Below are 23,918 nucleotides of genomic sequence, written 5' to 3' on the forward strand. Positions count from 1 at the left end.
TATATACAAAGAGTTAGAAGTGAATGTAAAAATATTACAAGAATTTTAAATTTCACCAATAAACAGAGCAGAAACTTAGTAGAACAAGAAAGAAATTTATAAAAAAGCAAATAAAAAAAAATTGAATTTAAAAAACCATCCACATCGATAATACCATAATAAATTGAATGAATTGTCCAGAGCATCGCATTACCTATATGTTGTAAACAGATAAAAGTGCATCACAGTTCATCATTATTTATACTCAACTTAAACCATAAACTATATCGAGACAAAACAACGTGAGTTTTCATATGACGCAGACGTGTATCATTGTTACCATTATGGATTATTATCTCACATAATTGTCTTATAATTAACACACATTTTCAAATAAACAACAAACACAAAAAAGTAAAATAACAAAAGATACCCCACATTATCGGAATGTCAACAAAGCACCAACTGCATGTGCAACAAATACACCACCAACAACAACAAAGCAATTAACTTCAACACCTGCAACAGCAGCAACACCCACGGCAAGACATTCCTATTGTTCCCATCTACTTCATCATCACTACATCAGCTACTGAGACCGCAACCATAATCATTGTTTAAATGTTTTAATTTCATTTGGTTGTTGTTAAAGTATTGTTTTTTGTTTGCTTTAAATACTGTCGGTAAAGTGAAAGAAAGAGGAAAAACAGTTGAATATTTGTTAATTGTTGCAAATATTTTATTATCATTATGTATCTAATACAGGTGAGAATTATGTTTTGTTTAAGATTTTTTGTCTTTGTTTTACATTTCTTTGAAAGTTTTGTTTTTTCATTAGATATTTGTTACAAGAAAAATTTTGGTTTGGAATAAATCACGAAATTAATTGAGGAATTTAATTTCTAACTGATTTTGAACTGTTTGATAAATTAGCAAAAAAGTTTTGACAAAATTTTCTATAGAAAAAAAAAGTTTTGACAAAATTTTCTACAGAAAAAAAAAATCAACAAAATGTTCTATAGAAACAAAATTGTGAAAAAATTTTCTATAGTAATACAATTTTGACAAAATTTTCTATAGTAATAAAATTTTGACAAAATTTTCTATAGTAATAAAATTTTCACAAAATTTTCTATAGAAATAAAATTTTGACCGAATTCTCTATAGAAAGGACTTTTTGCCAAAATTTTCTATAGAAAAAAAAATTGACAAAATTTTCTATAGAAATAAAATTTTGACAAAACTTTCTATAGAAATAAAATTTTGACAAAATTTTCTATAGAAATACAATTTTTACAAAATTTTCTATAGAAATAAAATTTTGACAAAATTTTCTATAGAAAAAAAAAATTTTTCTATAGATATAAAATTTTGACAAAACTTTCTATAGAAATAAAATTTTGACAAAATTTTCTATAGAAATACAATTTTTACAAAATTTTCTATAGAAATAAAATTTAACAAAATTTTCTATAGTAATAAAATTTTGACAAAATTTTCTATAGAAATAAAACTTTGACCGAATTTTCTAAAGAAAAAAATTTTTGAAAACATTTTCTATAAGAAAAAAATGTTGACAACATTTTCTATAGAAATAAAATTTTGACAAAATTTTCTATAGAAATACAATTTTGACAAAATTTTCTATAGCAATAAAATTTTGAGAAAATTTTCTATAGAAATACAATTTTTAAAAAAATTTTCTATAGAAATAAAATTTTGAAAAAAATGTTCTATAGAAATAAAATTTTATTTGTTGTTTTGATCTCAGCTTTAAAGCCATTGTGTTGACTAAATTACGAGAGTAGCTTAACCAACAGAGGAAAAGAATGTTTGTCAAATTTATTTGGACAAAGCCCTATAGACTGTAAGATGGTTGGATGGACGCACGTTTCGGAATTACCACATTCCTCATCAGCATCCTCTATTTCAAAACTATCAACCAATTATCAGAATAAATTCGGGTAGTTCACCAAACCCAAAGTGAACCTCACTTGAACCCTACGAAAAAAGGCCTTTGCCTAAATAAATCTTTGTACAAACATGTCTCTTTTCTTTTGCCACCGTCACATCATCGATGTGAGTGCAGTTGGCTGGGTTTATTTTAAGCGTGCTTCCTCTTACTTCATTCGTATTTGTTTTTTATTGTTGGTATGTACTTCAATCATATTTGTTGTTTTGATTTCAGCTTTAAAACCATTGCGTTGACTAAACTACAAGAGTAGTTTAACCAACAGAGGAAAAGAATGTTTGTCAAATTTTGACAAAATTTTCTATAGAAATACAATTTTTACAAAATTTTCTATAGAAACAGAAATTTTGGCAATATTTTCTATAGAAATAAAATTTCGAGAAAATTTTCTATAGAAATAAAATTTTGACAAAATTTTCTATGGAAATAAAATATTGACAAAATTTTCTATAGAAATAACATTTTGGTAAAATTTTCTATAGAAACAAAATTTTGACAAAATTTTCTATAGAAACAAAATTTTGACAAAATTTTCTATAGAAACAAAATTTTGACAAAATTTTCTATAGAAACAAAATTTTGACAAAATTTTCTATAGAAACAAAATTTTGACAAAATTTTCTATAGAAATAAAATTTTGAGAAAATTCTCTATAGAAATAAAATTTTGACAACATTTTCTATGGAAATAAAATATTGACAAAATTTTCTATAGAAATAAAATTTTTAAAAAATTTTCTATAGAAATAAAATTTTGACAAAATTTTCTATAGAGACAAAATTTTGACAAAATCTTCTATAGAAAACAATTTTGACAAAATTTTCTATAGAAACAAAATTTTCTATAGAAATAACATTTTGGCAAAATTGTCTATAGAAATAAAATTTTGAGAAAATTTTCTATATAATAAAATTTTGGCAAAATTTTCTATAGAAATAAAATTTTGACAAAATTTTCTAAAGAAATAAAATTTTGACAAAATTTCAATAGAAATACAATTTTCTTAGAAATAACTTTGAGAACTAATTTTGAGAAAATTTTCTATAAAAGTAAAGTGTTCACAAAATGTCCTATAGAAATAACATTTTGACAAGATTTTCTATAGATATAACATTTTGGCAAAATTTTTTATAGAAATAAAATTCGTTTTGTTTGTTATTGTTGGCTTCTCTTCAATCGTTATTGTTCAATCGTTTGAAAATTTTGAATAAATTTTCTATAGAAATAAAATTTTGACAAAATTTTCTATAGAAATAAAATTTTGACAAAATTTTCTATAGAAATAAAATTTTGACAAAATGTCCTATAGAAATAACATTTTGATACAATTTTCTATAGAAGTAATATTTTCACAAACTTTTCCATAGAAATAACATTTTGAGAAAATTTTCTATTGAAATAAAATTTTGAGAAAATTTTCTATAGCAATAAAATTTGATAAAATTTCCTATAGAAATAAAATTTTGACAAAATTTTCTATAGAAATAAAATTTTGACAAAATTTTCTATAAAAATAATATTTTGACAAACTTTTGTATAGAAATAAAATTTTGAGAAAATTTTCTATAGAAATACAATTTTGAAAAAATTTTCTATAGAAATACAATTTTGAAAAAATTTTCTATAGAAATAACATTTTGACAAAATTTTCTATGGAAAAATAATATTGACAAAATTTTCTATAGAAATTATATTTTGACAAACTTTTCTATAGAAATAAAATTTTGAGAAAATTTTCTATAGAAATACAATTTGTACAAAATTTTCTATAGAAATAGAAATTTTGACAATATTTTCTATAGAAATAAAGTTTCGAGAAAATTTTCTATAGAAATAATATTTCGTAAAAATTTTCTATATAAATAAAAATTTTGACAAATTTTTTTTTGGAGGTAAATTTTTGACAAAATTTTCCATAGAAACAAAATTTTGGCTAAATTTTCTATAGAAATAAAATTGTGAAAAAATTTTCTATAGTAATACAATTTTGACAACATTGGACATTGAACAAATAAAATTTTGTCCTATAGAAATAACATTTTGCAAAATTTTTTATAGAAATAAAATTTTGACAAAATTTTCTATAGAAATAACATTTTGGCAAAATTTTCTATAGATATAAAATTTTGAGACAATTTTCTATAGAAACAGAATGTTGACAAAATTTTAATAGAAATAAAATTTTGAGAAAATTTTTTATAGAAATAATTGTTGACAAACTTTTCTATAGAAATAAAATTTTGAGAAAATTTTCTATAGAAATACAATTTGTACAAAATTTTCTATAGAAATAGAAATTTTGACAATATTTTCTATAGAAATAAAGTTTCGAGAAAATTTTCTATAGAAATAATATTTCGTAAAAATTTTCTATAGAAATAATATTTCGTAAAAATTTTCTATAGAAATAAAAATTTTGACAAAATTTTCTATAGAAGTACATTTTTGACAAAATTTTCCATAGAAACAAAATTTTGACTAAATTTTCTATAGAAATAAAATTGTGAAAAAATTTTCTATAGTAATACAATTTTGACAACATTTTCTATAGAAATAAAATTTTGTCCTATAGAACTAACATTTTGACAAAATTTTCTATAGAAATAAAATTTTGACAAAATTTTCTATAGAAATAACATTTTGGCAAAATTTTCTATAGATATAAAATTTTGAGACAATTTTCTATAGAAATAGAATGTTGACAAAATTTTAGTAGAAATAAAATTTTGAGAAAATTTTTTATAGAAATAAATGTTGACAAAATTTTCTATAGAAATAAGATTTTGAGAAAATTTTCAATAGAAATAAAATTTTGACAAAATGTTCTATAGAAATAACATTTTGACAAAATTTTCTATGGAAAAATAATATTGACAACATTTTCTATAGAAATAATATTTTGACAAACTTTTCTATAGAAATAAAATTTTCTATAAATAAAATTTTGACAAAATAAAATATTGACAAAATTTTCTATAGAAATAAAATGTTGAGAAAAATTTTTTTTTGAAATAGAAATTTTGACAATATTTTCTATAGAAATAATAGTTTGAAAAAATTTTCTATAGAAATACAATTTTTACAATATTTTCTATAGAAATGATAGTTTGACAAAATTTTCTATAGAAATATTTTGCCAAATGCTTGTATAGAAATATTTTGACAAAATGTTCTATAGAAATAAAAATTTTGACAAAATTTTCTATAGAAATACTATTATGTAAAAGTTTTCTATAGAAATAAAAATTTTGACAAAATTTTCTATAGAAGTAAATTTTTGACAAAATTTTCCATAGAAACAAAATTTTGACTAAATTTTCTATAGAAATAAATTGAGAATATTTTCTATAAAAATAAAATTTTGACAAAATTTTCTATAAAAAATAAATTTTGAGAAAATTTTCTAGAGAAATCAATTTTTGTCGAGAGAAATTAAAATTTTCTAGAAAAATAAAATTTTGAGAACATTTTCAAAATTTCCCTCGTTAAAACATTTAACATTCGACACATCTACATTTAAAGATTTCGTTCGAAGAAAAAACTTTAATTCCACAACAAATTGATTAAAAACATTAAAATAAGTTTTTTTTAATTCGGTGGATTTTTGACAAAATTTTCTTAAAATTTAGTAGATTATTGATGATTAACGCGAGGCCGCTCATTGAGCACACGGCTTTCGTGTTTAATTGGATTGTTAGAGTTTTGTAACGGTGTCAATTGAACATCGTCCCAGCACACCTCGGAATTTGAGTTGAGGAGCTAAAATTTATGAACTTAATTTGACAAATTACTGGTTACATTTTTTTTGATCACCAGGGTAACAAAGGGTAGACGTTTTGGAATGTTGAAAAATATATTTCCATTTCAAAACGAAGAGTACGCAACTAGCTTTAAATCTAGGCTATAAAAAATTTAAGTTAGGATAAAGATCGCATTTATCGAATTTTAATTGTTTTTGTTTTTGTATTTAAAGAAGAAAAATCTTAAAGCAAAGATTATAAACTTTCGTTTAATTAAAATTTCTTTATTTTAATGAAATTTGCCTTTAATAGTATGGAAATTGCTTGTTTTAATATTTAATTTGCATAATCATGCATATTAGGCCAATATTGTTTTCAGTGTAGGACGCTCCAGAATTCTGGGGACTCGGTTTATATGAAGGCTATATTTCTATAGAAAATTTTGTAAACATTTTACTTTTATAGAAAATTTTCTCAAAATTTTATTTCTATAGAAAATTTTGTCAAATTTTTTTTTCTATAGAAATAGAAAATTTTGTCTAAATTTTTGATCAATAGAAAATCTTTTATTTCAATAGAAAATTTTGTGAAAATTTTATTTCAATAGAAAAGTTTGTAAAAATTTTATTTCTTTATAAAAAATTTTATTTTCGTAGAAAATTTTGTCAAAATTTTTTTCCATTAGAACATTTTGTCAAAATTTTATTTCAATAGAAATTTTTGTCAAAGCTTTATTTCTATGGAAATTTTGTGCAGTACTTCAAGGACACTGCCATAGATTTTGGATCCTTTATACCTCACAATATTATAAATTAACAATAACTTTAGAATTACACTATCATTTGGACGAAATGTCAATTAGGGAAAAAGTAGTGTAACACCAAGGCAACATATTTTTTGCGAATCGAAAACGCCCTTAGTTGGAGAGGAATATTTCGCAAAATCGACTAAAACATCAAAAATTCTACCAATACATCAAACAGTAAAAAATCTGCAGTTTTTGCTAGAATTCTGCCAACTGTGGCAATTTTGAAATGCATGAATACTCAAACACAAACTTTTGTATAAGCACAGTTTTATAATCTTTCGTGTCACCCTTTAATTAAATAGATTGTTGATTGTTGTATAGTGTGAAATCATTTGTTTATTTTTTATGTTATTTTCTCTTTAAAATTTTACATGTTTTTCATGAATATATCTGCCTTGATGCTTGTATAACGAAACTGAAGATAATAAAGACACTAATTTGTGTCTACTGAAAGAAGTCATTTGTTTTAGGGTGATAAAGAAAGTGATTGTTAAAATTTTTAGTTTGTGTTTCTTTTATAAACTAATTGCTATTTTTGTATGGGGCATCATCTTAATCTCTTCATAATACATCATTGCTAATTACGATAGTTATAAAGTGGCACATTGGTCGAAAAACTTCATTTATAAACAAAACCAAGTATATACAGCACTAAGTTCGGCCGAGCCGAATCTTAAATACCCACCACCATGAACCAAATATTAGGGTTTCCTTTGAAATTTCAGGAGGGCTTGAGGACTTGAGGATACTTCCCGAAGATAAATTTAAAGATTTCACATATGAGGACTATATTAGATTCTGGATTTATAAGAACCATTTTTGTTTGAGTTTTAGAGGAATCATTAACATCTCTTGTAAGTGTGCAAGAAAATTATAAAATAACGTCTTGATTTGAAATCTTAAATCTGTAGAAGTAAAATCTGGCAATTTTACATTGAGTTTCAAGCAATTTGCATGATCAGTGCGCCTTCTACACCCTCAAGAAGTGAAGTTGGTCTATATGGAGGCATTACCAAATGGACCGATGAAAACTTAATCCGATACACGTACGATACGAGAATATTTACAATTTCAGGAAAATTAGATAAAAACTACGGTTTCTATAAGCCCAAGAAGTAAAATCGGGAGATCGGTCTATATGGGGGTTATGCCAGAACATGGACCGATACTCAACATTTTCGGTACGCCTCTTTATGGTCCTAACATACCTCTATATTTCCAATTTCAGGCAAATTGGATAAAAACTACGGCTTCTATAAGCCCAATAAGTAAAATCGGGAGATCGGTCTATATGGGGGCTATACCAAAACATGGACCGATACTCAACATTTTTGGCACACCTCTTTATGGTCCAAAAATACCTATAGATTTCAAATTTCAGGCAAATTGGATAAAAACTACGGTTTCTATAAGCCCAAGAAGTAAAATCGGGAGATCGGTCTATATGGGGGCTATACCAAAATATGGACCGATACTCACCATCTTCGTCACACCTCTTTATGGTCCTAAAATACCTCTAGATTTCCTATTTTCAGACAAATTGGATAACAACTACGGTTTCTATAAGCCCAAGAAGTAAAATCGGGAGATCGGTCTATATGGGGGCTATACCAAAACATGGACCGATACTCACCATTTTTGGTACACTTCTTTATGGTCATAAAATACCTCTAGATTTCAAATTTCAGGCAAATTGGATAAAAACTACGAGTTCTATAAGCCCAAGACCCCAAATCGGGAGATCGGTCTATATGGAGGCTATACCAAAACATTGACCGATACTCACAATTTTTGGCACACGTATTTATGGTCCTACAATACCTCTAGATTTCAAATTTCAGGTAAATTGAATAAAAACTACGATTTCTATAAGCCCGAGACCCCAAATCGGGAGGTCGGTTTATATGGGGACTATATCAAAACCTGGACCGATATAGCCCATCTTCGAACTTGACCTGCCTGCAGACAAAAGACGAGTTTGTGCAAAATTTCAGCACGATTGCTTCATTATTGAAGACTGTAGCGTGATTACAACATACAGACAGACAGACGGAAAGACGGACATCGTTATATCGTCTTAGAATTTCTCCCTGATCAAGAATATATATACTTTATATAGTCGGAAATAGATATTTCGATGTGTTACAAACGGATGTGTTACAAACGGAATGACAAACTTATTATACCCCCGTCACCATTCTATGGTGGTGGGTATAAAAAAACGAAAGCTATTAAAAACCTTATGCTTAGAAAGATGAGATTTACGACGAAATCTTGTAAAAATCGATCTATAATTAAGGATATATTAGTCCATTTTAACGTTGCAGGAATATAGTTTGTGCTTTTGAGAGTTTCAAGCTTACAACATAAAATAAGAATTGCACAGAAAATCATAATATTTGCCTGCAATCACGAAATTAATTGATCCAATTAATTTTTAATTGAAATTTCTTGCCACTGGAATGATAGTATTAATCACCAGCGTCAATTAAAAAAATTATGCAATTAAAAAATTGATATAATTAATTTTTGTGATTGATGTTTGTTTTGATTAAAACATTTATTTTTGATTTAATTTGTTTTTTAATTCTATTAAAATATTAATTGGAAAATATTGTTTCTATGTACCTATGTTTCATAAATTTCGTTGACCTAAAATTTCGTTACATAGAAAAGAAATCATTTTTTTGCGTGTAGTTGCTTTATTATAAATAAATTATTTTGTTACGTTGTAATTATAATTTATTCAACAGTTTGAAGTTACATCATATTTTCGTTTTGTAAATGAGATTTAAATTTTTTTAATATGTATTCCGCTATTTCTCTGGAATATTCCTGAGTTCCTCAGAGGTTCCATTGAGGCTACTGCAAGTCCCGTCAAAATAATGCCCACTTGTATAAATTTTGCATGCAGATAAGTCTATAAAAAGGGATTAATCATTAATGAACAATAAACATGAACTGTATATAAATGGAATTTATATAGTATAAATGGAATATATATATAGTATTATAATTTATAATTAATACTTTATAAATAGATCATAGGTTAATAATTGATTTATCCGTGATATCAGTGATATTCTACCTTATGTATATAAACGGGCAACTTTAAACGTTGGCTCTGATTATTCCATTCTAAGCCTCGGTATATCCAATAACAGGGCCAAGCTATAAAACTTGTAAAGACATAAGGCTGCGTTATTGAGATTTTCTCTTGTAAGTTCTTGGGGAAATTATAATCCATTAATATAGGAAATGTTGGCGACTTGTTTTCTCCTGAATGTATAAATTCATCTAAATACATGTACATATATTAGAATTTCTAACAATATATGTATGTTACCTTCTTTTTTGTATGATTTAAGGATATTCTTCTCTTCTTCAGGTTTTTGTTTCCAGAATGACCAAAACGACATATTTACATACAATTTATTAATATGAAATTTAGAAATACTTCTTTTTAATTTATTGGTATACAAAAGATGTGGATATAAAAAAATTTTATTTTTTGCTGACACATGTCATTGACAAATAATTGTAAAAGATATCGGAAATTTTAAAATAAATTTCTGCTATAATAGTTGTGTTCCTTTACTTTACCCGTAGTAAAAATAGACGAGTAAAAAACTATGTTATCCGTATGATCAAGTGCAAAAAAATATGTTTTTATACCACCCACCATAGGAGGGGGGGTATATTAACTTTGTCATTCTGTTTGTAACACATCGAAATATTGCTCTAAGACCTCATAAAGTATATATATTCTGGGTCGTGGTGAAATTATAAGTCGATCTAAGCATGTCCGTCCGACCGTCCGTCTGTTGAAATCACGCTAACTTCCGAACGAAACAAACTATCGCCTTGAAACTTGGTATAAGTAGTTTCTATTAATGTAGGTCGGGAGCCACCGTGGTGCAATGGTTAGCATGCCCGCCTTGCATACACAAGGTCGTGGGTTCGATTCCTGCTACGACCGAACACCAAAAAGTTTTTCAGCGGTGGATTATCCCACCTCAGTAATGATGGTGACATTTCTGAGGTTTTCAAAGCTTCTCTAAGTGGTTTCACTGGAATGTGGAACGCCGTTCGGACTCGGCTATAAAAAGGAGGTCCTTGTCGGGAGATCGGTCTATATGGGGGTTATGCCAGAACATGGACCGATACTCAACATTTTCGGTACGCCTCTTTATGGTCCTAACATACCTCTATATTTCCAATTTCAGGCAAATTGGATAAAAACTACGGCTTCTATAAGCCCAATAAGTAAAATCGGGAGATCGGTCTATATGGGGGCTATACCAAAACATGGACCGATACTCAACATTTTTGGCACACCTCTTTATGGTCCAAAAATACCTATAGATTTCAAATTTCAGGCAAATTGGATAAAAACTACGGTTTCTATAAGCCCAAGAAGTAAAATCGGGAGATCGGTCTATATGGGGGCTATACCAAAATATGGACCGATACTCACCATCTTCGTCACACCTCTTTATGGTCCTAAAATACCTCTAGATTTCCTATTTTCAGACAAATTGGATAACAACTACGGTTTCTATAAGCCCAAGAAGTAAAATCGGGAGATCGGTCTATATGGGGGCTATACCAAAACATGGACCGATACTCACCATTTTTGGTACACTTCTTTATGGTCATAAAATACCTCTAGATTTCAAATTTCAGGCAAATTGGATAAAAACTACGAGTTCTATAAGCCCAAGACCCCAAATCGGGAGATCGGTCTATATGGAGGCTATACCAAAACATTGACCGATACTCACAATTTTTGGCACACGTATTTATGGTCCTACAATACCTCTAGATTTCAAATTTCAGGTAAATTGAATAAAAACTACGATTTCTATAAGCCCGAGACCCCAAATCGGGAGGTCGGTTTATATGGGGACTATATCAAAACCTGGACCGATATAGCCCATCTTCGAACTTGACCTGCCTGCAGACAAAAGACGAGTTTGTGCAAAATTTCAGCACGATTGCTTCATTATTGAAGACTGTAGCGTGATTACAACATACAGACAGACAGACGGAAAGACGGACATCGTTATATCGTCTTAGAATTTCTCCCTGATCAAGAATATATATACTTTATATAGTCGGAAATAGATATTTCGATGTGTTACAAACGGATGTGTTACAAACGGAATGACAAACTTATTATACCCCCGTCACCATTCTATGGTGGTGGGTATAAAAAAACGAAAGCTATTAAAAACCTTATGCTTAGAAAGATGAGATTTACGACGAAATCTTGTAAAAATCGATCTATAATTAAGGATATATTAGTCCATTTTAACGTTGCAGGAATATAGTTTGTGCTTTTGAGAGTTTCAAGCTTACAACATAAAATAAGAATTGCACAGAAAATCATAATATTTGCCTGCAATCACGAAATTAATTGATCCAATTAATTTTTAATTGAAATTTCTTGCCACTGGAATGATAGTATTAATCACCAGCGTCAATTAAAAAAATTATGCAATTAAAAAATTGATATAATTAATTTTTGTGATTGATGTTTGTTTTGATTAAAACATTTATTTTTGATTTAATTTGTTTTTTAATTCTATTAAAATATTAATTGGAAAATATTGTTTCTATGTACCTATGTTTCATAAATTTCGTTGACCTAAAATTTCGTTACATAGAAAAGAAATCATTTTTTTGCGTGTAGTTGCTTTATTATAAATAAATTATTTTGTTACGTTGTAATTATAATTTATTCAACAGTTTGAAGTTACATCATATTTTCGTTTTGTAAATGAGATTTAAATTTTTTTAATATGTATTCCGCTATTTCTCTGGAATATTCCTGAGTTCCTCAGAGGTTCCATTGAGGCTACTGCAAGTCCCGTCAAAATAATGCCCACTTGTATAAATTTTGCATGCAGATAAGTCTATAAAAAGGGATTAATCATTAATGAACAATAAACATGAACTGTATATAAATGGAATTTATATAGTATAAATGGAATATATATATAGTATTATAATTTATAATTAATACTTTATAAATAGATCATAGGTTAATAATTGATTTATCCGTGATATCAGTGATATTCTACCTTATGTATATAAACGGGCAACTTTAAACGTTGGCTCTGATTATTCCATTCTAAGCCTCGGTATATCCAATAACAGGGCCAAGCTATAAAACTTGTAAAGACATAAGGCTGCGTTATTGAGATTTTCTCTTGTAAGTTCTTGGGGAAATTATAATCCATTAATATAGGAAATGTTGGCGACTTGTTTTCTCCTGAATGTATAAATTCATCTAAATACATGTACATATATTAGAATTTCTAACAATATATGTATGTTACCTTCTTTTTTGTATGATTTAAGGATATTCTTCTCTTCTTCAGGTTTTTGTTTCCAGAATGACCAAAACGACATATTTACATACAATTTATTAATATGAAATTTAGAAATACTTCTTTTTAATTTATTGGTATACAAAAGATGTGGATATAAAAAAATTTTATTTTTTGCTGACACATGTCATTGACAAATAATTGTAAAAGATATCGGAAATTTTAAAATAAATTTCTGCTATAATAGTTGTGTTCCTTTACTTTACCCGTAGTAAAAATAGACGAGTAAAAAACTATGTTATCCGTATGATCAAGTGCAAAAAAATATGTTTTTATACCACCCACCATAGGAGGGGGGGTATATTAACTTTGTCATTCTGTTTGTAACACATCGAAATATTGCTCTAAGACCTCATAAAGTATATATATTCTGGGTCGTGGTGAAATTATAAGTCGATCTAAGCATGTCCGTCCGACCGTCCGTCTGTTGAAATCACGCTAACTTCCGAACGAAACAAACTATCGCCTTGAAACTTGGTATAAGTAGTTTCTATTAATGTAGGTCGGGAGCCACCGTGGTGCAATGGTTAGCATGCCCGCCTTGCATACACAAGGTCGTGGGTTCGATTCCTGCTACGACCGAACACCAAAAAGTTTTTCAGCGGTGGATTATCCCACCTCAGTAATGATGGTGACATTTCTGAGGTTTTCAAAGCTTCTCTAAGTGGTTTCACTGGAATGTGGAACGCCGTTCGGACTCGGCTATAAAAAGGAGGTCCCTTGTCATTGAGCTTAACATGGAATCGGGCAGCACTCAGTGATAAGAGAGAAGTTCACCACTGTGGTATCACAATGGACTGAATAGTCTAAGTGAGCCTGATACATCGGGCTGCCACATAACCTAACCTAACCTAGGTCGGATGGTATTGCAAATGGGCCATATCGGACCACTTTTACGTATAGCCCCCATATAAACCGACGCTCAGATTTGGATTGCGGAGCCTCTTGAAAAAGCAAAATTCATCCGATCCGGATGAAATTCGGTACATGGTCTCTCACAACCGTGCAAAAATTGGTCCAAATCGGTCCATAAATATATATAGCCCCCATATAAACCGATCCCCAGATTTGGCTTGCGGAATCTCTAAGAGAAGCAACTTTCATCCGATCCGGCTGCAATTTGGTACATAGTGTTAGTATATGGTCTGTAACAACCATGCAAACGTTGGTTCACATCGGTCCATAATTATATGTAGCCCTCGTATAAACCGATCCCAAGATTTGACATTCGGAGCCTCATGTATGAGCAAAATTCATCCGATTCGGTTGAAATTTGGTACGTGGTGTTAGTATATAGTCTCTGACAACCATCCAGGAATTGGTCCATATCGGTCCATAATTATATGTAGCCCACATACAAACCAATCCCCAGATTTGACCTCCGGAGCCCTTTGGAAGAGCAAAATTCATCCGATCCGGTTGAAATTTGGTACGTGGTAAACTTTGGTACATTGCGCTAGTATATGGCCGCTAACAACCATGCCAAAATTGATTCATATCGGTCTATAGTTATATATAGCCGATCCCCAAAAATAACCTACGAAAATTTTATTACTATACAAAATTTTGTCAAAATTGTATTTCTATACAAAATTTTGTCAAAATTGTATTTCTATAAAAAAATTTGTCAAAATTTTATTACTATAGAAAATTTTGTCAAAATTTTATTACTATAGAAAATTTTGTCAAAATTTTATTTCTATAGCAAATTTTGTCAAAATTTTATTACTATAGAAAATTTTGTCAAAATTTTATTACTATAGAAAATTTTGTCAAAATTTATTTCTATAGCAAATTTTGTCAAAATTTTATTACTATAGACAATTTTGTCAAATTTTATTGCTATAGAAAATTTTGTCAAAATTTTATTTCTGTAGCAAATTTTGTCAAAATTTTATTTCTATAGCAAATTTTGTCAAAATTTTATTTCTATAGAAAATTTTGTCAAAATTTTATTTCTATAAAAAGTTTTGTCAAAATTTTATTACTATAGAAAATCTTGTCAAAATTTTATTGTTATAGAAAATTTTTGTCAAAATTTTATTGTTATAGAAAATTTTTGTCAAAATTTTATTTCTATAAAAAATTTTGTCAAAATTTTATTACTATAGGCAATTTTGTCAAGATTTTATTTCTATAGAAATTTTTGTCAAAATTTTATTTGTATAGAAAATTTTGTCAAATTTTATTACTATACAAACATTTTTTCAAAATTTTATTACTATACAAAAATTTTTCAAGATTTTATTTCTATAGAAAATTTTGTCAAAATGTTATTTCTATAGAAAATTTTGTTAAAGTGAATTATTTACGTATTTAATCGGCCTTTTTTGTTTAATATATACCCCGTATGGACTAACTTACAATTGAGAACGCGGTGTTAAGAAGTTTTAAGATACCTTGCCATCGGCAAGTGTTACCGCTACCCAAGTAATTCTATTGTCGATGACAGTCTTTAGTACAAATTTCTGTACAATCCTCCGTTAAAATCGTAATCGTAAAACTAAGGCAAGTTTTCCTTAAAGTAATGAACACACGTTTTTGATTTAAAGAAATCGTCTTGAAATTAAATGAAATATTGAATCTTTAGATTTAAGATAAAACGCTTCAAAAATAGGTTGAGACTTATTTTGAGGATTTCGCATCTTTGGTTTAAAGTTTTTTTTTTTTTTTTTTTTTTGGAATTAAGAAAACATATTTTACTTTGAAGTATCCATCATAATTTGGATATTTAAACTGGCATTTGTTTGTACGTGAATGGCTTTATTAATATAACGCGAAATAAGAATGAAAATTTGATAGATAAGAACTGTGTCCTAAAATTTAATTTTATTCATCGTACACAAAAAAAATATTGTCGTGAGGCCAAGGACTTCATGTCCTTAAAAATACGAACGCATATTTTCACACACACATTTCTCTAATATAAAGTTTTTTTCCTTGTCTACATGCCGATAAACTTTTCAATGAAGTCGTATTGTCGTAATAATTAAGTGATTTGACTTAAAAATGGGTATCAGAAAATTTTTTTTGGGGTAAGGTCATCTTGGCTATAATAATTCAGAAAAATGTTTTTAAAATTAATGAAATTGTCTTTAAATTTGTTGTCTTTTTACATCTTGACTACAAAGCAAAAAACATTCAAAAATAGAACATTTATTTCAACACTTTATTTTAAAGCCGTTTTTTACTTGAAACATGTCATAATTTCTACAGGACGTCATGTCTGAATTTGGAAAATAAAGTTGTCGTTAACTCGTTTTTAAAGGACTTTGATAGCATATGATGAAAACAAACTGAAACAAGTATATACGGCCGTAAGTTCGCCCAGGCCGAATCTTATGTACCCTCCACCATGGATTGCATAGAAACTTGTACTAAAGAGTGTCATCCACAAAAGAATTACTTGGGTTGCGGTAACACTTGCCGATTGCAAGGTATCTTAAAACTTTTTAACACCGTCTTCTTAATTGTAAGTTAGTCCACACGGGTTATAATTAAACAAAAATTAGGGTATAAAAAAAAGTCGAATAAAAAATTTTCTATAGAAATAAAATTTTGACAAACTTTTCTATAGCAATAAGATTTTGACAAAATTTTCTATAGAAATAAAATTTTGACAAAATTTTCTATCGAAATAAAATTTTCTATAGGGATAAAATTTTGACAAAATTTTCTATAGAAATAAAATTTTGACAAAATTTTCTAAAAAAATAAAATCTTGACAAGATTTTGTAAGTAATAAAAATTTGACAAAATTTTCTATAGAAATAAAATATTGACAAAATGTTCTATAGAAATAAAATCTTGACAAAATTTTGAATAGTAATAAAATTTTGAAAATATTTTCTATAGAAATAAAATTTTGGTAGATTATTTTTGGGGATCGGCTATATATAACTATAGACCGATATGGACCAATTTTGGCATGGTTGTTAGCGGCCATATACTAGCGCGATATACCAAATTTCACCACGTACCAAATTTCAACCGGATCGGATGAATTTTGCTCCTCCAAGAGCTCCGGAGGTCAAATCTGGGGATCGGTTTATATGGGGGCTACATATAATTATGGACCGATGTGGGCCAAGCCAAATATGGGAATCGGTTTATATAGAGGTTATATATAATTGTGGTCTGATATGGACCAATTTTTGCATGGTTGTTAGAGACCATATACTAACACCATGTACCAAATTTCAGCTGGATCGGATAAAATTTGCTTCTCTTAGAGGCTCCGAAAGCCAAATCTGGGAATCGGTTTATATGGGCGCTATATATAATTATGGACCGATATGGACCAATTCCTGCAGGGTTGTTAAAGACAATATACCAACACCACGTACAAAATTTCAACTGAATCGGATGAATTTTGCTCATCCATGAGGCTCCGGAGGCCAAATCGGGGTATAGGTTTATATGAGGGCTATATATAATTATAGACCGATGTGGACCAATTCGTGCCTAGTTGTCAGAGATCATATACTTACACCATGTACCAAATTTCAACCGGATCGGATGAAATTTGCTTCTTTTAGAGGCTCCGCAAACCAAATCGGGGATCGGTTATGTGGGGGCTATATATAATTGTGGACCGATGTGGACCAATTATTGCATATTTGTTAGAGACCATATACTAAAACCATGTACCAAATTTCAGCAGAATCGGATGTAATTTGCTTCTCTTAGAGGCTCCGCAAGCCAAATCTGTGGATCGGTTTATATGGGGGCTATATATAATTATGGACCGATGTGGAACAATTTTTGCATGGTTGTTAGAAACTATATACTAACACCATGTACCAAATTTCAGCAGGATCGGATGAATTTTGCTCCTCCAAGAAGCTTCTCAAGCAAAATCTGAGCGTCGGCTTATATGGGGGCTACACATAAAAGTGGTCCGATATGGCCCATTTGCAATACCATCCGACCTATATCAATAACAACTACTTGTGTTAAGTTTCAAGTCGATAGCTTGTTTCGTTCGAAAGCGTGATTTCAACAAACGGACGGACGGACGGGCGGACATGCTTAGGTCGACTCAGAATTTCACCACGACCCAGAATATATATACTTTATGGGGTCTTAGAGCAATATTTCGATGTGTTACAAACGGAATGACAAAGTTTATATACCTCCCATCCTATGGTGGACGGTATAAAAACGAAAAATTACAATTTTCTTCCTAGAAGCAAGAACAAAAATCCTAAATTTAAAAGAGAATTGTGTCTTAAAAATATCTTTACTTGTAGTCTCCTCTTCTTTGGCTCCGAATCAATGCCAAAATTGTTAAAGAAAAGACAAAATCTTTGGAACCGGCCATGCTTTGTTTTCAGTGTAGCTTTAAAGCTAGATAGGTCGCTAAAACATTTCTTTATTTTAAAGAAGCCAATTCTTTGGTTCAAAATCAATTCCAAAATCCTTAAGGGAAGCTCGAAATCATTGGAACTAAGTAAACTTTTTTTTGAGTGTAGTTAGATGTAGTAACGAGAATGTGAACTTTCGGGTGTTAGTAGAATTTTGTATGCAATCCAATTAAATTATAAGTTGTAAAATTAACCGAGAAACTTCGCTAATTTTACTGATTTTTCTACTAAAGGTTTTAACATTTATTTGGAAAATCTCTAATCTTTAAAAATTTCGTTCCGGTAGAAAATAATATTGTACAATTATATTTCTAACCCTCGTTCTTTTTTCCTTTCCATAGCTTTTTGCCATAAAATTTAACCAGTATGTTATGAATAAATAAATGTTTATCAATAAGATAAAATAGCCATATATTGTCATCCACTTATCCATGAAATATATGTGGAATATTCTCTACCATTAATATATAACAAATTAAAAATCAATAAAAATAAATTTTAACGTTTCGTTGTCACACATGAATTGACTGCAGAAGAATGTTTAGTGACAAATCAAGAGGGAAACGATAAATGAATCACATCGAATGAACATGCTGCTTCATAGTGGTATAAGGTAAAGATAGATGAAAAAGTTTAAGTTGAAAAAAAAAACGAAAATCTGTTAATGGTCGAATGAGGACAATTATATTTATAAATAAAATAAAATAGTAGTAATAAAGATTAACAAAAGCCATGATATATGGGGTATTACATCAGTATTGTATTACGAGAGTTATACCAAGAAGAATTGTCAACGGTCTACTTTTTCACACAATAGCCATATAGCATGTGTCTCGAAAAAGAAATTAACCAGTACCATATCATTTGGACCATAATTATTAGACTCGCATGACTTGGGAAGAGACTTTGGGAAGAGACAATTTTATGTAATAATTCATAAATGTACATATGTGAGAAATTTTAATAAGTACACAGAAAAAAGTTCACCGTTTTTAATGATAATAAAGTAGAGATTTTTTTTTGGAAATTTTCCCTGACATGTGCACTCAAACAAAAAAGTTTACTTGGATCTAAAGATTTTGACCTTCGCTTTAGGTTTTTGGTATTGATTCCGAGCCAAACAAGCGGCTTCTTTAAAATAAAGACATTTTTGAGCGCCCTCTCTCGTTTTAAATCTAGGGTCAATAAAATGTAAATTAGAATACAGATCTTATTCATGGAGTTTCCATCCTCTTTTCGCGGAATAAAGATATTCACGTACAAACAAATCCCAGTTTAACAAGTAAGGAAAGTCTAAAGTCGGGCGGTGCCGACTATATTATACCCTGCACCACTTTGTAGATCTAAATTTTCGATACCTATCACATCCGTCAAATGTGTTGGGTGCTATATATAAAGGTTTGTCCCAAATACATACATTTAAATATCACTCGATTTGGACAGAATTTGATAGACTTTTACAAAATCTATAGACTCAATATTTAAGTTGGCTAATGCACTAGGGTGGAACAGAATTTTAGTAAAAAAATATGGGAAACATTTAAATCTAAAGCAATTTAAAGGAAACTTCGCAAAAGTTTATTTATGATTTATCGCTCGATATATATATATATATATATATATATATATGTATTAGAAGTTTAGGATAATTAGAGTCATTTTGACACCTTTTCGACTAAGTAGTGGCGATTTAACAAGGAAAATGTTGGTATTTTGACCATTTTGGTCGAAATCAGAAAAACATATATATGGGAGCTATATCTAAATCTGAACCGATTTCAATCAAACTTGGCACACATGACTATACTACCAATTGTACTCCTTGTGCAAAGTTTCAAGCTAATCGGGATAAAACTCTGGCTTCTGGGTCCATATAAGTGCATATCGGGCGAAAGATATATATGGGAGCTATATCTAAATCTGAATCAATTTCAACCAAATTTGGCACGCGTAGCTACAATGCTAAATCTACTCCCTGTGCAAAATTTCAGCCAAATTGGGCCAAAACTCTGGCTTCTGGGGCCATATAAGTCCATATCGGGCGAAAAGTATATATGGAAGCTATATCTAAATCTGAACCGATTTCAATCAAATTTTGCACACTTGACTATAAGTGTTGACTAAGTGTTATGTTTGTACAAAATTTCAAGCAAATCGGTATAAAACTGTGGCTGCTGGGTCCATATTAGTGCATATCGGGCGAAAGCTATATATGGGAGCTATATCTAAATCTGAACCGATTTCTTCCAAAATCAATAGGTTTCTATTCTGACCCAAATTAGGAACATGTGCCAAATTTGAAGGCGATTGGACTTAAATTGCGACCTAGACTTTGATCACAAAAATGTGTTCACAGACAGACGGACGGACAGACGGACATGGTTATATCGACTCAGGGACCCACCCTGAGCATTATTGCCAAAGACACCATGAGTCTATCTCGTCTCCTTCTGGGTGTTACAAACATATGCACTAACTTATAATACCCCAGCAAAAAAAATTTGGAAGTTCTTCCAAAGGCACAATATTAAAAGCACTTCCAGAAGATGCACTCCCAATGATGTTCTTTATTTTAAGTTCTTTTAATTCAATTTTTTATAACTTGGTTTGTTCATACTTTTAATGGATAATTTTAATTTTGTTTTGTTTCAAATAGGTTAAAACAGAGTAAGAATTCATAAAATGGTACAAATCATTTAAATTTTGTCGACAAAAATGCTAAATCCAATCTGAAAAAATTGTGAATTTTTGAAAATATTTGAGGTGAAACGTTTCCGACAAGCGTTAGAATCCATTAAAAATGATAAAAAATTATAAAAATTATTTATTTGACAAAATATCACAGAATTTTTTAATTTACACCCAGAGCATTGAATTCGGATCACACCTAAAGAAGTGATGCTAATTCGGTGCAACGGCTGTTGAAATGGAGGACTTCCGTCCTATGACAAGCCCATGTTAAATTCATCGCTTCTGCGTCAATTTTGCACCTCTTCCGGATCCAAAAAGAACATTTTCATTACTTTTTTGGCGACGTTTTTTTTGCTGGGACCCTGTTCCACAGTGTGGCGCAGGGTATAAAAATTCAAATTATAACGAATAAAGTAAAAAATGTCTTCTTAGTTCAAAAAAAAAAAAAAAAACTTTAAACCAAAGATGCTGGATCCTTAAAATAAGTCTTAGCCTATATTTGAAGCGTTTTTATCTAAAATGTAAAGATTCAATATTTCTGTTAATTTAAGGATGATATAAATCAGAAATGTGTTTCCTTATTTTAAGGAAAATGTGCTTCAGTTTAAAGACATGCTACTCTAACGGAGGGTCGCAAATTTCCAAAATTTGTGTTCTAAATTTAATGAAAAACAAATTTGATTTTCAAAGATTATAAACATTATTTTAATTAAAATTTCATTATTTTAAAGAAATTTGTTCTTAATATTTAGTAGGTTGCGTAATCTTTAATATCGCGTAAATATTTTTTTCAACACACAAGCAAAGCGTACAGTTCTATTTATGGACTATATTGGTGGGCAAACACAAGCCGATGTAAAACAACTTTGTGTGGTAGTTTTTTTTTCAAAACGTCGGCACATAGAAATGTAAATTTAATAAGTAATGAAAGTCTAAAGTTGGGCGGAGCCGACTATATGTTATTATACCCTGTACCACTTTGTAGATCTACATTTTCGATAACATTTCAAATTTGTTGGGTTTATGTTCCCATATAAATTTATTCAAATATAAACCGATTTGGACAAACATTTTAAGACTTCTTAGAAAATCTCTAGACTTCAAATTTAAATCGGCTAATGTCCTGGGGCGGATCACAATGTTAGTTAAAATATGGGAAATATTGAAACTTAAAGCCATTTTTATGAAATTTCGCAAAACTGTCTTTACGATTTATCGTAAGATAAATACGTATTAAATGTATAGGAACATTTTAGTCAAGGAACATTTTTTTTCAAGCTTTCGTTATTGCAGTGGCGATTTATTTGCCCACTTTTGCCTAAATTTGAGCCGATTTTGACCAAATTCGGTACACATTGCTAAAATGTTAACTGTACTCTCTGTGCAAAATTTCAAATCAATCGGAGTGAAATTATGACCGCCGGTGGTCATACCAGGGTCATACCTATTGCCAGGTATGAGTACAAATATGCCTGCGCCAAATTAGGTAACAACTTCTTCGTACATATATCAGCAGTGATACTTTTACACGGGCATGACATTGGAGAAATGTACTTCCGTGCAAGCATACCAGCAGTCGAAAAATAAGTACTACTTCGCAAGCATACCAGCTCTCCAAAAATAATATCTTTACCATATAGATACCCAAAAAGTGAGAACTCACCCCTCTTGTTTTGTAATCCAACACACTATACCACTCTCCACGACATGGATCTATTCAACGATGTTATTTTGTAATATAAATTATTTTGATTACCGGTATTAATAGAAAGAAACACTTTTTGCCTACACAGGTAAATTATTTTTAAATCCCAGGTAATACAGCAAGTACACCCAGAAAAAAGTGACCCCTTCTTTAAGTTAAAATGAACTCATTGTGAAGAAAGTTGAACTTCGTATAGCGCCAAAGACATTTTTATTTGTTTGAACGATGTGATTTTCGTAGAAATTAGGAATAATGCATTCCATATATTAGTTAACATTTTCCTATATTTATATACCACTATACTACAGAATGAAAAAATTTAACTAATTTGAATTCATATATGGAATGATTTTATTGAAATTTTTTCATTCATTTCGACAAATCTTACACATTTGTGGTAAAACTTTTACTTCATAATTAGAACTGCTTACCTTCGTTTTTAAATACAATTTTATTTATTTCTATAAGCAATTTTATCTTCAATAAAAGACATGTTTTATTAATTATTGAATATATTTATTAAGAATCAACAGCATCGAATCTCTTTGAAATATTAGTTTATTATTCCACTATTTCCAATTTCCGTGTGATATTATCAACTGTAAAACGCACTTTTTCTTCTTCTTGTACTTTTCACTTTTAATAAGTTGCTGCCTAACGATTTTGTCCTCCTTTTACAATTTCAATACCTACAAATATAAAAAATCATAAAACATTTTTGTTGCAAAAGGTTAGCGTCACTGAATATTACCTGATAATTGAAGATTCCAAAATGAAGACAAATGAAAGGGTTGTTATTCTGCTGGTGTTTTCTTTCTTTATACACTATCACGAACATTGATAGATTTATTAAAAAAAAACGAAAATTTTTCTCACTAATTTAAAATAACAAATATTTTATATATTTTATTTGTTATTTATTATATTATTTTACCATATTATTTTTTAACAATCTCTCCGTATACCAAAACAACGCGATTCCAACTAAAAAACAACCGACGCGCAAATATATCGATTACACCCACGCGCAAACACATCGATTACGATGACAGGTATCGATTACAGGTAGACAATTGAAAAAATTTCCTATATTCTAACAAGTGTGTTTCCTTAAGTTTTGAAAGGATTGCATACTTCTTAGTACGAATGAACTAAAATATTTTTCTATGCCAAGTGTTGTTCATATGTATGAAAAACTTTATATTATAAAGGAAGTCGCAATTATCATTTTATAAGAAATTTTACTAATTTTGAGGAAACTT

The 23,918-nt window shown here is 29.2% G+C and overlaps 3 protein-coding genes across 6 annotated transcripts in view; 1 reads left to right on the top strand and 2 right to left on the bottom strand.

Annotated features, from left to right (window-relative positions):
* Window positions 1–23,918, top strand: part of Svil (Supervillin) — a 1,072,938-nt gene that overhangs the window by 195,690 nt on the left and 853,330 nt on the right. The window contains exon 1 of one of the 2 annotated variants that reach the window (XM_075304568.1): window positions 343–744. The exons of the other annotated variant lie outside the window; for it this stretch is intronic. Within the exon in view, the coding sequence (XP_075160683.1) occupies window positions 730–744 (15 nt within the window). The 5' untranslated portion in view covers window positions 343–729. Of the gene's footprint in view, window positions 1–342; window positions 745–23,918 lie in introns of those variants that run through there. 2 annotated transcript variants of the gene reach the window in all.
* LOC142234452 (uncharacterized) lies at window positions 9,182–10,038 on the bottom strand. Of its 2 annotated transcripts, none has more exons than XM_075305581.1 (3): window positions 9,846–10,038; window positions 9,588–9,796; window positions 9,182–9,419 (listed from the first exon to the last, which is right to left on the bottom strand). In XM_075305581.1, exons 1-3 carry the CDS (start codon window positions 9,916–9,918, stop codon window positions 9,291–9,293), a joined length of 411 nt encoding a protein of 136 aa, XP_075161696.1. In that variant the 5' UTR covers window positions 9,919–10,038; the 3' UTR covers window positions 9,182–9,290. The 2 variants fall into 2 exon arrangements, with proteins under 2 accessions (XP_075161696.1, XP_075161697.1); XM_075305582.1 differs by having other exon boundaries at window positions 9,588–9,778; window positions 9,846–10,037.
* On the bottom strand, window positions 12,180–13,036 carry LOC142234491 (uncharacterized). Of its 2 annotated transcripts, none has more exons than XM_075305647.1 (3): window positions 12,844–13,036; window positions 12,586–12,794; window positions 12,180–12,417 (listed from the first exon to the last, which is right to left on the bottom strand). In XM_075305647.1, exons 1-3 carry the CDS (start codon window positions 12,914–12,916, stop codon window positions 12,289–12,291), a joined length of 411 nt encoding a protein of 136 aa, XP_075161762.1. In that variant the 5' UTR covers window positions 12,917–13,036; the 3' UTR covers window positions 12,180–12,288. The 2 variants fall into 2 exon arrangements, with proteins under 2 accessions (XP_075161762.1, XP_075161763.1); XM_075305648.1 differs by having other exon boundaries at window positions 12,586–12,776; window positions 12,844–13,035.

This window comes from Haematobia irritans, chromosome 4 (assembly GCF_050003625.1).
Source record: "Haematobia irritans isolate KBUSLIRL chromosome 4, ASM5000362v1, whole genome shotgun sequence".
NCBI lineage: Eukaryota > Metazoa > Arthropoda > Insecta > Diptera > Muscidae > Haematobia > Haematobia irritans.